Below are 14,954 nucleotides of genomic sequence, written 5' to 3'. Positions count from 1 at the left end.
CAATGAAAGCCAAAGGCATGAGTAGAGTCAACCCAAGAGAGGCTACGTGTGCTATCTGTAGCAGGCTGGAGTGATAGGGAACCTAAGCTCTTGAGAGCCCAGATGATTCTATCACAAGCCATATATGTTGGACATGGAGTTAAAGTGTTTGCTGTTTGACCTGCAGGGTTTAGGTCTTCTTTGGTCCCTTTGAGAATAGTAATATCTGTTTTATAATAGTGTATACTGGAAATACATAACTTTAATATTTTCATCTTACAAAAGTAAAACTAAGATGTTACTTTGAGTCTCAGAACAGATTTTGGACTTTTGAACAGTATTGGGGGTGGGTACTTTTTGAAATTTCAATGAATAGATTTTGAATGTTGAGATGACCATGATCCTGCCTGGCAAAAGGCAGAGTGTTATGGTTTGGTTTCAAAATATACCCCCCTGCCCCAACTCATATGTTTCAACACTTGGTCCCACATTTGTAACACAGATTTTTGAAAGCTTCTAGAAACTTTTGAATACAAAGCCTCGCTGTAGAGGGTGGGTCACTAGAAACAGGGTTTGAGGTATTATAGGCCAACCTCACTCCCTGTTCATTCTCTTCTACCAGCTGCCTCATATCTCACTGCCCCCTCACTGTGCTAGACTGTGTCCCCTTTAACTGAAAAACAGGATGAAGCTCTGTTTGTACACCTACTTACTATGAGTCAGGTAGTTTTGTGGGCCAATGATTAAAAATCAAATGGTCAGTAAAAATATAATATGCCAGGTAGTAATTTGTGGAGTAAACCCCAAAGCTAGGACCAAAGGAACATGGCAGAAGAGAAAACAAAAACTATTCTAAGAGTCTTATCAGAAAGTCAGCCGATAGAGTCTTCTAGACATGACAGAAAACCTATGTCCATAAGATCTCAACATATGGTCCCTAAACAAGACCTGCTGAATGATAACACCAAGGACTTTCAACATGAATAAGGGAAATCTCACAAGGCCACACCGCTATATAAAAAGTGATGGGCAATCAATCAACGTCTGCTGAGAGACAAGGAAACAACTCTCTCCAGGAAGGAGCACCAAAGACATGTACATACAAGCAACACTAAATGCACTCATTCTTGACAACTATTGTCCCATATGTATGTAATAATGAGAGTTTTAGAAAGAGGCCATGCATTTGAGACAGTGGCCGAGTGATGGCGTTAGAGAGGAGACAATAGAAAATTCTCGTGGAATAAAGACTTAATGAGTAGAGAAAAAATTTAAATATACAGTAAATACCTCCCTGGGTATAGGGAGAACATCGGGTGGGGAAGAAGAGATCCTGCTGAGAGACAGCCAGACTGGAGCTAGGAGAATGACAAAGATCCTGTACTAAATTAGGCGGCGGCATCTCCAACAGGGACTGGATGCTTGGGGGAAGGGGTGTTCAGAGAAGAGCTCAGAGAGTTCAAGTGATAGAAAGGTAAGGCTAAGACCATGCCACTGGGGGACAGGAAGTAGTTGACAGCTTAGAGAGGTGAGCTCACTGGCTATCACCATTCAGAATGCGCAGATATACCTTTACCCACATTCCTACTGAGCACAGTGAGGTTTCCGAGAGGAGCCAACCTCTCTGGGAACTCCTAAGCCATAGGTACTGTGACAAGCATGGTTCTGGGGACACTTCATTTCCATCCCTTAACTCCAGTTACCCCTAAACATCGTTTAAGGACAACTTTGAGAACTGTTCTAGATTCCACCGTAAAGGATAACTATGTATCTCAGACCGCCGTTTTCACACAATTGCCATTTATGTGGCTGAAATAACAATTATAAGCCTGAAGCTCTGTTTCCTGTAATGATGACTGGGTCACTGTCCCTCCACCAACATCTCCACTTCCTTTTCCTTTCCGACATTTGGGACACTGCCAGGAACGGCAGACAGTGCGTAGCCACGGAAACGAACATCTTGTCTCGGTAAAGCACCTGTGCCATCATACTTAACCATTTCACTAGAACATTTTTGAATTATGGTAGTGCGTAGACTTCTCTGACCTATCTAGGTATAGCTTTCTGAATGCTAACAAGTCAAGTGTTTAGGCTCTCTTAGGTCGTGTGTTAATATAACAGAGAGAACTTTTAATGGCTTAAAAATTTGAATGACCTAAAATTAGGGGCTAGAGATACAGCTCAATAATGTTTACCAAACATGAGGGCATGGGTTCGATCCCCAACACAGCCAAAGTAAGATAACTGAAACTTAATTAGAGGTGCTCACTATAGAGCACTGGGAATACAGTATTTTTCAAAAAAGGGAAAGCTCCACGGGATTTTTATTTGTTGGGCACTCTCCTAATGGCCTTGCCTCTCCCGTGTATCATTAATTTTTCCCAGTGTGAAATTTCGAAGTCTGACCTTGAATCACTTATTTCACTGTATTCTGGGACTCCGGCATTTCCCACCTAGCCAAAAACTAATTCTGTCCATAACTGTAAGAGGTTACAAAGAAATTGTTTTTGAAATCGGAGCACGCTGCTCCACGGGAAATCTTTTTCTGCCTTTAAAACAAAAATAAAAAGCCTGCTGAGGAGTAGAAATACGATAGCATCTTGGGAAGAGAGGTGCAAATAGACCTGAGCCAGCCTGCTGCTTAGCTGAAGCACACCTATGACCCCACTGGGGACAGCACGCTGTTCCCAAGAAATCGTTTTGAAAAGATCGTGACGCAACCTTTTGCTTTTCTCTTGACCAAAACGGGCACGCAAGGTATTTCTAGTTTGATGTTTTGATAAAACCCAGAAGGTCCGACCTGTGCTTCCCCGACAGAAGGAACAGATCTGCCGGACTCCACCAGCCCATCAGCTGAAGCAGCGACCAGTTATCGTGACAGGAATGGTCCTTCCACAGTGGACAGGGATCCCTTGGAGCCCACATGATTTTAAGATACTGAGCTGCTACAGCTATGTGAAGACTATTTCCAAGACTGATTTCCCTGTTTATTTATCAACAAAGGACTATTACTTCCACCAACTTTTCTATAGTAAATCCCAGTGGAAGGGACCTCTTGCTAAATAATAAATGTATTATGGTTGTGCCAAAGGGCTCCCAAGGAAGCTATTAATTCAGATTAAAAATAAAAAAAAAACCAAAAAAACAAAACAAAAAAAAAACTTGGAGAGGGATCTCTGGTAAGGAATTCGAGGACTTGACAAAACAGGTGGTTCATGGAATCATATTTAGCTCATCCATATTTTTAGCATCTTGTCTCTCTTCAGATGAATGCTGCAGACTGATTCGGAAGGAAGCCAGTGGGGTTGCACTGTGTTGCGCTGGCTAGCAAACACTTCAGAACTAGTTTTCACTTGCACAGGAGTTTCCTGATTATTTAGAATGGAGGCCGTCTAGCTGCCAAGATGTTCCGAAAGGCAATAGGTGATCATACAGCTGGTTTCGATTTATCCACTGAATATAATTTTTATGTATTTAGAGAATTTCATATGCTCTTTGTCCCAAAAGGTTATGCCAGTATTGTGACATCTGTTCACATATTTTGTTTGCTTGTTTACAACACATTGTTACCGCAACCAATCACCAGGTTTCAGATTTCGTAAAGAGCAAACAGAAGCACAAATGATAAATATGCTGGACTCCAACACTGGTGCTAGCCACACTTTTATGAGCACAGGGTAAACTCTGTAAATTAAGAGACCACCAGCTAACCTCTGTGATTTATCTTAACCTGCTGGTTAAATGCTGGGCATCTGCCCATTATAAAATGGTTTTGATGACAGTCTTTTACTGTAAAATCTGGCCATGCTTAAGAAAAAATGTTCATTCACAAACACACACCGGGTAAATGGGCGAACCTCTGCCGAGAAAAAACAATGTAAGAACAGACGGCAGAAGTGCAAAGCAGAAATTCAGTGACGTGAGGTTCCTTCCAGGTAACGCTGCTCCCCTCCAACAGCGTCCATTACCTTCCCTGTTCTTCCGGTAAGCTCCGGATTTCCGGTATGACTAAGTAGAGGCGATGGAAAGGGAGTGCGTGGCTGCTAATTCAGATGACAGAATGCCCTTCTACCAAGTCCTAGCCCATCAGACCCAAGCAAAACTCTGAGCCAATCTAACCTAAGATGTAAATGGCCAGAGCACTAGAACTATGTGTCCCAGCAGACATAGAAAAGAGAAATTCACAGCCCCCCCTATATTTCCCTGTCTCAGGCAAGAAGCTGTCTAAAGACCCATGAGAGAAATAGCCATTATTCTTGTGGGTCTGGATATCACTTGCCACAACAGTTTCTCTCAATATCTCCCTAAAACACCATTGAAAATATAAAGCCTAAAATTATCACGGTATAAAGAGATTTAAATCTATGACAAGAAAAGCATCAGGGGCTATTTTACAAGGATATGACAAAAATATAACCATGAGATATTGCCGACGTATTATAAAAACAGTAGAACAGAAGAATAATTTTAATATAAATAAATACATGAATACGCCAGGTGTCCTGTTATCTACAGAGTTTCTTCGATTATCTTCGACTTCTTTTGACATAGGATCCTCTTCAACTATTCATAAGAAGCTACCTGTTTTTCTCCTCTCTTGTGCTCCCTGTTTTTCTTTACCTAAAGCTTTTACTACACATTGCCATCCTCTCCCGATAACGCAATAGACCTGAGGGTTTGTTTTATTGATAAAGTAAGGACTCAACTTGGTATAGATTCTTGGCATTCACAAGTTTAATGTAAATGCTTTTGGAGCTTTGGCAATTGATGTAGGAAACAAGTAAAGCAATTGTTAAAATTTGAAGTTTAAATTCATCTGAACTGTCGAATTCTGGTGGGGGGTGATAATCAAAGAAATCATGAGTTAGAACTTATAGCACTTCTGACTGTTTTCACTGTAAAATAACTTACAAGGTTCTTAAATTTAACTTAGTATCCCTAAAGCAACTATACACACACACACACACACACACACAGAGAGAGAGAGAGAGAGAGAGAGAGAGAGAGAGAGAGAGAGAGAGAGAAGGAAACACACAGGTACACATACAGATATACACAGGCATGCATACATGCACAAACATAGGTGTCCACAAGGAAGTATGTGCATGCGCACACACATACACACAGACACACACAAGCACGTGCACATGCACACACTCTACCCTGAGCCAGCATCTTCCTTGAAATCCATTTTAGATGCAGTCCTGCAGCAAAAATGGCATCCCCTCTAAAGGGCAGACTGGTACCCTCAATAATAATATAATAATTTATTGATGGACTTCCTAGAAAAAGGAACCATAACGAGCAATAGGAGATTGCCTTGCTGCCAGCGTAGCATCCCTACAGTTCTTCCACAGAGGGAACAGACAATCCTGCAATCAGCAACTACAAGGCTTCTCTTCTGGTGGGAAATTAAGGCTGGGGTAACAATCACATGGCTCACCGTGTGTGCTGGGCTTGAGAGCATGCAGCTAGTTTATATTGTCCAAAAGATCTAAACCTGGGCCTTACGGAATAGCAGTACCCCATGCTGTGACTTTGACGTGTTCCAGTGACAGTGGCCCTGTGAACACGTGTTGACAAAATGAGTGTGAGTGACAGAATGAAAGAGAACAGCGTGGTATTGGATGGAAGAGACAGCCTGGGATACACCAACATCCACATTCCTCCTGTCCTGGAAATTACTCTGCCAAGCAATGCTAGCCATTTTGCATCTTCAAAGAGCCAAGAAAAACCTTCTCATCAAGCCATGGGATTGGCTGTGTTTCTTTTAAACTAAGGCAGCCAAGAACCAGCTGGCCTGCCCCACACCCTTACAATCAAATAAGTGATTTATCTAGCTTATGAGTATGTTTGAATTTTACATACACTACCTACCTCGGTTATTTAAGGAAAATGTAATCAGAAAACCTCTAGATCACCTCTTCCTGACATATTCGTCCTTGAAAGTCCAGGAATATGCTTCTATCTCTTGCTTAAGGACACTTGATACCATGTATCCAGTAAGCATTTTTATGTTCACTGTTTCTCGATGCCGCTGGCCTTGACAGTGCTGTACATAAGGACCCAAGAGTAGCTTGAGAGCTTTTTGTTCTGTATCTTGATGTGTGTGTGCGTGCATGGGAGTGAGTGTGTTTCTGTGCATATGTGTGCATGTGTGTATTTGAATGTGTATGTGTGTGTAAAATGTGTATGTATGTGTGTGTATGTGTTTGTATGTGTGTATGGTATGTGTGTATATGAGTGTGTATCTATGTGTGTGATTGTGTGTGGATGTGTGTAAGTGTGAGTATGTGCATGTGTGTTTATGTGTATTTGTATGGGTGTATGTGTGTCTCTCTGTGTGTTTGTTTATATATGTGTCTGTGTGTGTATGTGTCCATGTGTATGTATGTGTGTTTGTGTATAGATGTGTACATGTGTGTATGTGTATAAGTATGAATGTGTGGGGCTATATGTGTGTGTCTGTGTGCTTGTATGTGTGTGTTGTGTGGATGTATGTGTATATGTCTGTGTGTATCTGTGTGTATATGTGTGTGTTTCTGAGTGTAAGTGTGAATGTGTGTGTGTCTGTCTATGTATATGTGTGTGACTATGTGTGTGTATGTGTTCATGTATATGAAGGTCATGTACAACCACAGATGTCATAATACATCACGCACCATTCATTCCCCTTGTTTTTGGAAGGAGGTCTCTCACTGTCCTGAAGCTCACCTGGTAAGTCTAGGCTGGTCAGTGAGCTCCGGGGGTTCATCTGTCTCTGCCTCCTCCACACTAAGGTGCCGAGCACACGCCAGCACATCTGATTTATTTAAAACAAACAAACAAAAGCCGTTGGCTCTGGGGGTGGGACTCACACCATCCTACTTGTAAGACAAGCGTCTCACCAACCGAGCCCTTCTCTGTCTCAACTGAAGCCTCTGGACTCTCCGTTAGACTAAATGAACCCGCTCAGGATCCTCGCACTCCCTCGTGTTAGTTTCCAGGTCATGCTGACCTCCCGTTCCCTCCTTGGTTTCTCTAACACAGACACCACCCATAAAGAAATTCACATTTTAACATTTGCTTCTTAAATAATGTGGACAAATACACACTAGAATATTAAAGTTAAAGGCACAAGAAATTCTTTCATATTGTGATTTGAGTATTTGGGTAACTGTAAAAACTAATCAGTTTTGTGTATTAAAAAAAAAGTGTTAATCCAGAGGGAATGGATGGAGGGCATGGCGGCTAAAGGTTCTTGCTATGAAGCTTGGAGGCCTAAGTTTGATTATTCAGGATCCACATGATGGAGAGAGGGAATCAACCACTGCAAGCTGTCATCATGAATGGCATAACTATAGGACAGTATATGAGATAACACTGGTGCTACTTAAATACGCTTTCCATATTTGCACTGCCTGCTAGCAGTTAACAGAAGCAACTTCATCAGTTAGTGATAAGTCTTCACTGGGAGGAGGACTGGTCAGGCTGAATCTTTGTATTTATGAGATATCCACATGGCCATGTAAGATACTCTGTGAGAATACAATCCATATGGCCATGTAAGATACACTGTGAGAATACAATCCACATGGCCAGGTAAGATACACTGTGAGAATACAATCCACATGGCCAGGTAAGATACTCTGTGAGAATACAATCCACATGGCCAGGTAAGATACTCTGTGAGAATACAATCCACACGGCCAGGTAAGATACTCTGTGAGAATACAATCCACACGGTCAAGTAAGATACTCTGTGAGAATACAATCCACATGGCCAGGTAAGATACTCTGTGAGAACACAATACAAGCCAAGCACAACATCCAGTTTGATCTCATCAGGAAACTGTTTTCTTCAGTCAAGACTTCACTGTTCCAGTGCCATCTTGAAATAATGCAGCTAACTTCTAGGTGGTCACGTTTATCCCTGACAGTCCTGGGAAGAATAAAATCCACTAGGCAATGTGAGAAAGGAGTTAATCAGAGCCTCAAGGGATCGCTGTCTTCACATATATTATGTTAAGTCCTGTCATATACATGGTAATAATGATAGTTCAACCTAGTAAATATAGACCCCAGCCTACTTATCAACATTATGAGACCAAAAGTAATATCACTATGCAAAGTAAGTTTAGAATTGAATATGAGGACTAATATCCTGTAATTCTATAGCAATCAATGGATCGGTATATTTGATAGGCCATTATCACACTGCTCATAAATATGTTATAATATCTTCTACTTACCTATCTACTATATAGTTTAGAAACATATAAATCTTTGTTATAAAATTTCTGAGTCTTTAGATAAATATTTTTGAGAAATAAAAACAAAAACATGGAATATTTCAAGGAACATATATACATATATGTAGATAGATAGATAGATAGATAGATAGATAGATAGATAGATATTTGGAGAGAGAGAAAGAGAGGGGGGGATAGATATACACTGTTCAAGAAAACTCCAGGCAAGACTTTTAGCCCCTTCTGGGCATTTAAGAATGAAAATAATAAAAATCGACCAGGTTCATTGATATAGTAAAAAAAAAAATGTAAACATAATGACTTGTAAAAGTTCTTCTTTAATTAATAATACAGAAATGGAAGAAACACTGCTTTAAGGCGTGCCTTGGAGTAATTGAACACTAGCAGCTAAATAGAATCAGTAAAGCTACTGGGGTACAGCTTTGACAAACAGCCATAAAGAAGGAGCCTGACAGGATTTATTTGATTCTCCAGAAAAACTAAGCATTACTTTTAAGTCTTTAAAAAATAAAAAATTTTTCCTTGAAGTACCAATGTCTGTGTGCTATTGAAGCCTCTGCTGTATTGATAATTTTGCATTTACCTACAACAGAAAGGGAAGGAAATACTGGAAATGTTTTAGAGAAATGCAATCATTTTGGTGCATGCCTTCAATCCAGGTACTCAGGAGGCAGAGGCAGAATCTCTGAGTCCAATGACAGCCTGGTCTACAGAACAAGTTCCAGAACAGCCAGGGCTATACACAAAAACAAACAAAATACTAATTTGAAAAGACGTAAGAAGACTTTCCAAAGTTTCTAGTAATTGCCTCGGGGTTTAATGCTATGACGAACACTGTGACCAAAGCAACCTGGGGAAGAAAGGGTTAATTTCATCTTATAGCTTGCTGTCCATCACCCAGGGAAGTCAGAGCAGAAACTCAAGGCAGGAATGTGGAAGTAAGAACTGATTCAGAAGCCATAGAGGAGCACCACTCACTTGTTCATGGCTCTCTCTCAGCCTGCCATCTTACACCAATCAGGACCACCAATCAATCCCAGGGTGTCACCACCATCCAGGACCACCAATCAATCCCAGGGTGTCACCACCATCCAGGACCACCAATCAATCCCAGGGTGTCACCACCATCCAGGACCACCAATCAATCCCAGGGTGTCACCACCATCCAGGACCACCAATCAATCCCAGGGTGTCACCACCATCCAGGACCACCAATCAATCCCAGGGTGGCACCACCATCCAGGACCACCAATCAATCTCAGAGTGACACCACCATCCAGGACCACCAATCAATCCCAGAGAGGCACCACCAACAATGGGCTTGATCCTCTGACATCAATCACTAAGAAAATACATCACAGGTTTTCTCGAGCCACTCTGGTGGGAGTATTTTCTCAACTGAGGTTCAGCCTCCAGAATGATGTAAGCCTGTGTCAAGTTGACAGGACATCGATACTAGCCAGCAGAGTAATTAACAGTGTCCCTGTCTAGGGTATCATCTTAAACCAGCATGGAGAAAACTACTACCAGTGTTGGACTCAGTAAACTTTGGTGATTTTGTGCAGCTGTCCGAACCCCTTTGAGAAAGTACGGTCTGTTCGATTTCATTAAGCAAAAGTCTGGCTCACAAGAAACGTGTAGCCAATAATACAATGTTTTTTTTCCCCCTCCATAATACAATGTTCTCACAACACATTAAGGCTCACACATGATAGCTGTTAAACTACCACACAAACGGTAACAATATACAGCCTCTGCTACATCCTGTTACTTCCGGCATTCATATGCAAGTGTGTATTCACGCATCCCACATTGGCTTGGTACTATTTGATGTTTTAATTCATTGACTCTCACTTTAACAACAAATGTGATGTTGCATATTTTAAATGACTATACTGTCAAGAGATTCTGGCTTTATCCAGACTTCCTAAATATGTCATGGGAGGAGGTATTAAGAACCTAATTTCAAGGAAGAAAACCAAATGAAACAGGGCGGGGGTGATATCTTATTTAATTCTCTCTCCTTCTCCCCCCCCCCCGAAGTTTCTTAAGGCTCTCTAGTATTCTTGTCATTTCTAGCTCTCTGGCACTAGCAACTATGTTCGTGGATGTTTTTTACCTTTTCCCCTCTTCTGTGCCTCACGGATATTAGTGAATGGACATCCCTATACAGAAGCAAAACAAACTTCTTCCTAACTTGTCAACCTCAGAAGCCTTTTTTATCTTGTGCATATTCAATACTTTCCCCTTCCTTTCTGACTCATTCAAGTACTAAATTCAAGTAAGTCAGGGGACCGGGCACCAACAGCTGTCCAGCACTGATGTGTCCTAGTGGAAAAGCCTGCCCCAAGGTTGTGTGACAAGCGGATGAAAGATGCTTTCTCTCTCAGCCTTTGGTCTCTGAGGATTCAGAGGAACCTACTAGGAACCACCCACATTGCCCCAGTACCCAGGCAGCCCTGGACTGGATTGGAGAAAACACGTAGGGAGGCACAACCAGGCTTACCAATCCCCCACAGAGACTGAAGACAGCAGTGTGGTCCTCTCGCGCGTTGACCTGACCACGGTAGAAACAGTGGCGCAGGTCTGGGGGCTCCATGCTGCGCCCGCCTGGTCCGGGCACCGGGTTCCCCAAGTGCACCTCAGTGTAGCCTGCAGCCAGGAAAGCCGAGTCAGCGCTCAGGTTCAGCTGGAAGAGCTGCCCATAGGCGCTGATACGGTAGTGGGTCCTGAGCGGAGAAGGCTCTGGCACCCCGGAGCTACGTTTCTTCCGGCTGAAATGCCTGTTCTGGGGGAACACGTCTCCGAACTCATTGACCCGCGTGGGAGTCACCACTTCATAGGAAGCCAGAGTCTTCACCAGGGCTTCTGAAACACACAGCGAAATGTCTATGAAGCCCGACGCTGTCCAACCCACAAGCATCCCAATTCAAAGTCCCCCAGCCGTGGTCAGTCCCAGGGGCGCGACAGATACACACACGCGCTCACCTGGGCACTGTGGCCATGCACTGCTTTCCGCAGCTCTTGTACGCTCCATACAGACCCTGCCACCCACTGCCCAGCGCAGCCACCTCCTAGCCAGCCCCTCTTCTCTTCCCAGCCTCCAGCAACCCGTGTCGCCCGGACGCACGCTGCCCCATGCCCAATGTCCCACATGTACCCGCCGCATGATCAGGAGAGCGTGTCCCCAGCCATTTCCACGACACCCAAGCAAAGTCCTCGGAGATGCTCCGAGCTGGGTGGCCCGGGGTCTCCAACCAGTCCTCACCACCCACTCGCACCCGGCCCTGCGCGCTGCGGGCAGCACCCACGGCGACCTTACCCTGCCGTGGGTGGAAACGAACTTCCCAGGAGCCAGTGAGAAGGAGCGAGATCGGGCAGAGCAACCGGGTCAGCCACTTGGCCACCCGCATGGCTGCACACAGGGGAGGGGATCCTGACTGGGAGGCCGCCCGGGGGCCGCCGGCTCCCGGTGCTCCTTCGCGCTCTAGCGGTTCTCCGCCGAGTCTCAGCAGCCTCCGGAGCACCCGGGACTGCACCCCGGCCCGCGTCGCCCCGCCTTCGGTCCCCGTTCCCGGCGCCGCTGCCGCATCGCGCGCAGCCCGCCTGGCTCTCGCAGGCCCGCGCCCCGCGCCCCGCGCTCCCGCGCCACCCTGGGAAGCACTAGTTGCCCGGCCCAGCGGGAACCCAGCCAGAGGAGTGGGGCGCGCGGGGCGGCGGACAGCCCGCCCCCTGGGCCGAGCCGACCAATCAGCGCGAGGCGCGGCGGCTCGGCCTCCCGCGCAGCCACAGCCCCGCGCAGCCCCCCTCCCACCCCTGCCTGCGGGCGCGCGCACCGCGATCTCCCCTCCTGCAGCTCCCGGTCCCCAGGGCCAGCCAGACCCCGCGCGCGCTGACAGGTGATAGGAGAACGGAGTGAAATGACAAGTGTCAGACCCGGGCCTCTGCTATTCACGCTGCGAGGTTCTTTTCGGCTTCCCACTCAAAATAACTGACCGTAGCCGGATGCTACCCAGAGATCTTGTGGTGAGGCTTAGTTTTAAGGGGGTGGAGATCCCTGTGTGCAGGGAGACTCTGGGATTTAGGGGATAGCAAGTTAGAAGACTTGTGTTTGACTGCACCAGTCACTTATTTGAGGAAGTTCGAGGAGGCCACCAGAGTCTCCAGAGCTCCAGTCACGCGTTGCACAAAGGACTCTCCCCCAAAATGCCAAGATCCACAAAACATCTGCGGATTTCTGGGGCCGATCTCTCCACGGGGTGGATAAAGTCCTCTGTCACTGTTAACTCTGTTCAACAAGATCGGTAGCTCTGAATCCATGTGCAAGGCCGGGTCCTGCTGAAGTGGACAAACTTTAGCGGGAAGAGGAAAAACACGCTTCTTTGCCAGGGTACTTCTCGGAGTCCTGAGCTCACCTGTTTGATTCTCAGGACCTGCAATCACTTCTAGTACCAGAACGGAAACCAGAGGAGAGGGAGTGGGCAGCCTTGAAATCCAACCAAGGCCATTAACCAGGGAAAGCAAACCTTCAAGGATACCATGGGATGCTTGCACTTCGGTTCCTAGTCACAATTGCTGCGCTCTGGGCTCTTGGCCTTGAAAACTACCCTCTAACCATAAGCCCCTTCCTTCCACATCACGGGTATCAATTTTCTGTGGTTGGCAGCAAAGGTAGTAGAAAAGTTTCAGGAAGGGGAAGTCAAAACTTAATATTTGTCGGTGAGATCGCCAGCTGGGCGATGGTGTGGTTTGATCCTCACTCTCGCTCTCCTTTTCCTGCCCTCTTTCCCACAAGTGTCAGTTCATCCACCGGAGAATTAGAGAGTGTAGTTGGAGGTGAGGATGGGGTGGTCTTAAAGGGAACAAAATGAGCTTTACCCACATCGGTGCATTTACTCCTTACCTTTACCATAGTCCAAGCTGGGCACTCTGATAGCATGCAGCCCTGAACGCTTCTTGGCATCGGGAGCCAGGCCTTTCCACCTACAAAGACCCGAAGACCAGAATCACACCACACTAATTGCTACCCTGACTGCTGAGAGACACTTTGTTTCATCACCGAATGTTCAAAGCGGTGCTTGTAATGGAGCCTTCAGGAACGGACATTTTGGAAATATTGTGCTCATGGGGAAAGCACGTGTGCTGTGTCACTCTAATCTTTTAGATGTGTTTTAATTAATCCTCTGAGAATGACATAGAACACGTCCGCCCCCCACTCACCCCCTAACTCCTCCCACATCGGCTCCCAACTTGCCAGTGTGCTCACAAGGTTGTGTCCTGTTATTTTAATAGCGTAGGACCATCCACTGGCGTGCAGTTAGCCTGTGGCGAAACTCACCGTTGTAGAAAACTGACCCCTCTCCCCCGGAGTTCATTACCTGTATACAGCTGGTGTGTGCTCATGGACCCGTTCACACTCCAAGCTTCACTGGCTTGATCTTAATGCAGATGTAATGCTGGCAGCCACAGCTGTCATGAGATTATAAGGGCAGCCACATTGTCATGCCCAGGAGGCACCTTCGCTTCCCCTAATCTTTCCACCCCTTTTTCCACAATGCCCCCCGAGCTTTGCGGGTGGGGTAGCACAGATTTCCCATCTGTGGCTGAGAACGCCATGAACACCTATTCACTGCGTCTTGACCAATTGCAAGCTTCTGTATTAACCACTCCCCACTGCAGGAAGAGACTTCTCTTAACAGGAGTTGAGATCTGACGAATCAGTGCACCAATGCAGAGAAAAAGGTTAGAGGTCAGTTTGACACTGTGTCCACTAACCAGGATAAGAGTAATAGGTTCAGTCCTGGGGCCTGTGAGCTTCACAACTTCTTTTGGGCTGGATTTACAGTACTAAGCATGCCATTTCCTCTTAAATCCAGTCAGAAAGCGATTAGTTAGTCTCATAGCATGTGAACTTATGGGCATAGCTTGCCCATACCAAAAATTTCCACAGCCTTACAAATTCAAACACCTTTTAAAAATCAGTTTCTTTTAAAAAAAAAATTCTAAGTCTCTTTTAAAATCCAAAATCTCTCAGCTGTGGGCTCAGGTAAAGTCAAAACTAAGTTAAATACTTTCTTACCTCAGGAGGGAAGAACCAAGGCATAGCCACAATCTGAACAAAGTAAAACCAATTTCCAACTGTATAAATAACATAGTAGCTAATGTCTGGGATCCACTCACACTTTCCTAGGCTTCTTCAGAGGACCCGGTGCACTTCTCCAGTTCTACCCTCAGTGGCTCCCTGAGCTTTGCCGGCTCAGCTCCACTGCTGCTGCTGCTGCTGCTTTTGATGGTTGCTATGGCAATGACATCTCCAAAATGCTACATCCAGACTGTAGTGCCTCGAATAGCCTTGTCTGGGCTCTCTTCCTGGACCCTAGCCCTGACACACAGTGCCAAGCCTCAGCTTTTCTCCATGATCTCTTCACATCGTCAAAACCAGCACCACCTGGGTGACTCTTACACGACAGTGTTCAGCTGCCAGCACTAGGTACAAACCGGGCCATGTCTGAAACACAGCTTCTGTGTGCTAATTCTCAGGAAATGCTGTCCCAAAAGATTTCACCTCAGCAGTGCTGGTCCCTTCTTAATCGTTACAAATTTCTCAGCTCCAGCTGACCAGCAACAATATGCCAGCAAGGTAGAGATGTTACTTTAGTAACCCTGGTATCTTGTTGATCAGCTGCTGATTCTTTAGCAATAGCTAACCACAAATTCTGAAAC

General features: G+C 45.3%; 1 protein-coding gene and 1 pseudogene across 2 annotated transcripts in view; one reads left to right on the top strand and one right to left on the bottom strand.

The window, feature by feature from the left end:
• Window positions 1-11,644, bottom strand: part of ADAMTS20 (ADAM metallopeptidase with thrombospondin type 1 motif 20) — a gene marked incomplete at its 5' end in the record, with an annotated part of 109,965 nt that extends 98,321 nt beyond the window's left edge. Inside the window, 2 exons of the mRNA XM_080939764.1 lie at window positions 10,738-11,099; window positions 11,554-11,644. Of these exons, the coding sequence (XP_080795890.1) occupies window positions 10,738-11,099; window positions 11,554-11,644 (453 nt within the window). The remainder of the gene's footprint in view (window positions 1-10,737; window positions 11,100-11,553) is intronic.
• Window positions 1-14,954, top strand: part of LOC308438356 (glyceraldehyde-3-phosphate dehydrogenase-like) — a 224,223-nt pseudogene that overhangs the window by 206,832 nt on the left and 2,437 nt on the right. The gene's annotated exons all lie outside the window — the stretch shown is intronic.

The sequence above is a fragment of the Micromys minutus genome, assembly GCF_963924665.1.
Source record: "Micromys minutus genome assembly, chromosome: 27".
Lineage (NCBI taxonomy): Eukaryota > Metazoa > Chordata > Mammalia > Rodentia > Muridae > Micromys > Micromys minutus.
Note: the sequence above shows the minus strand (reverse complement) of the source record. Positions and strands in the feature narration are given on the sequence as shown.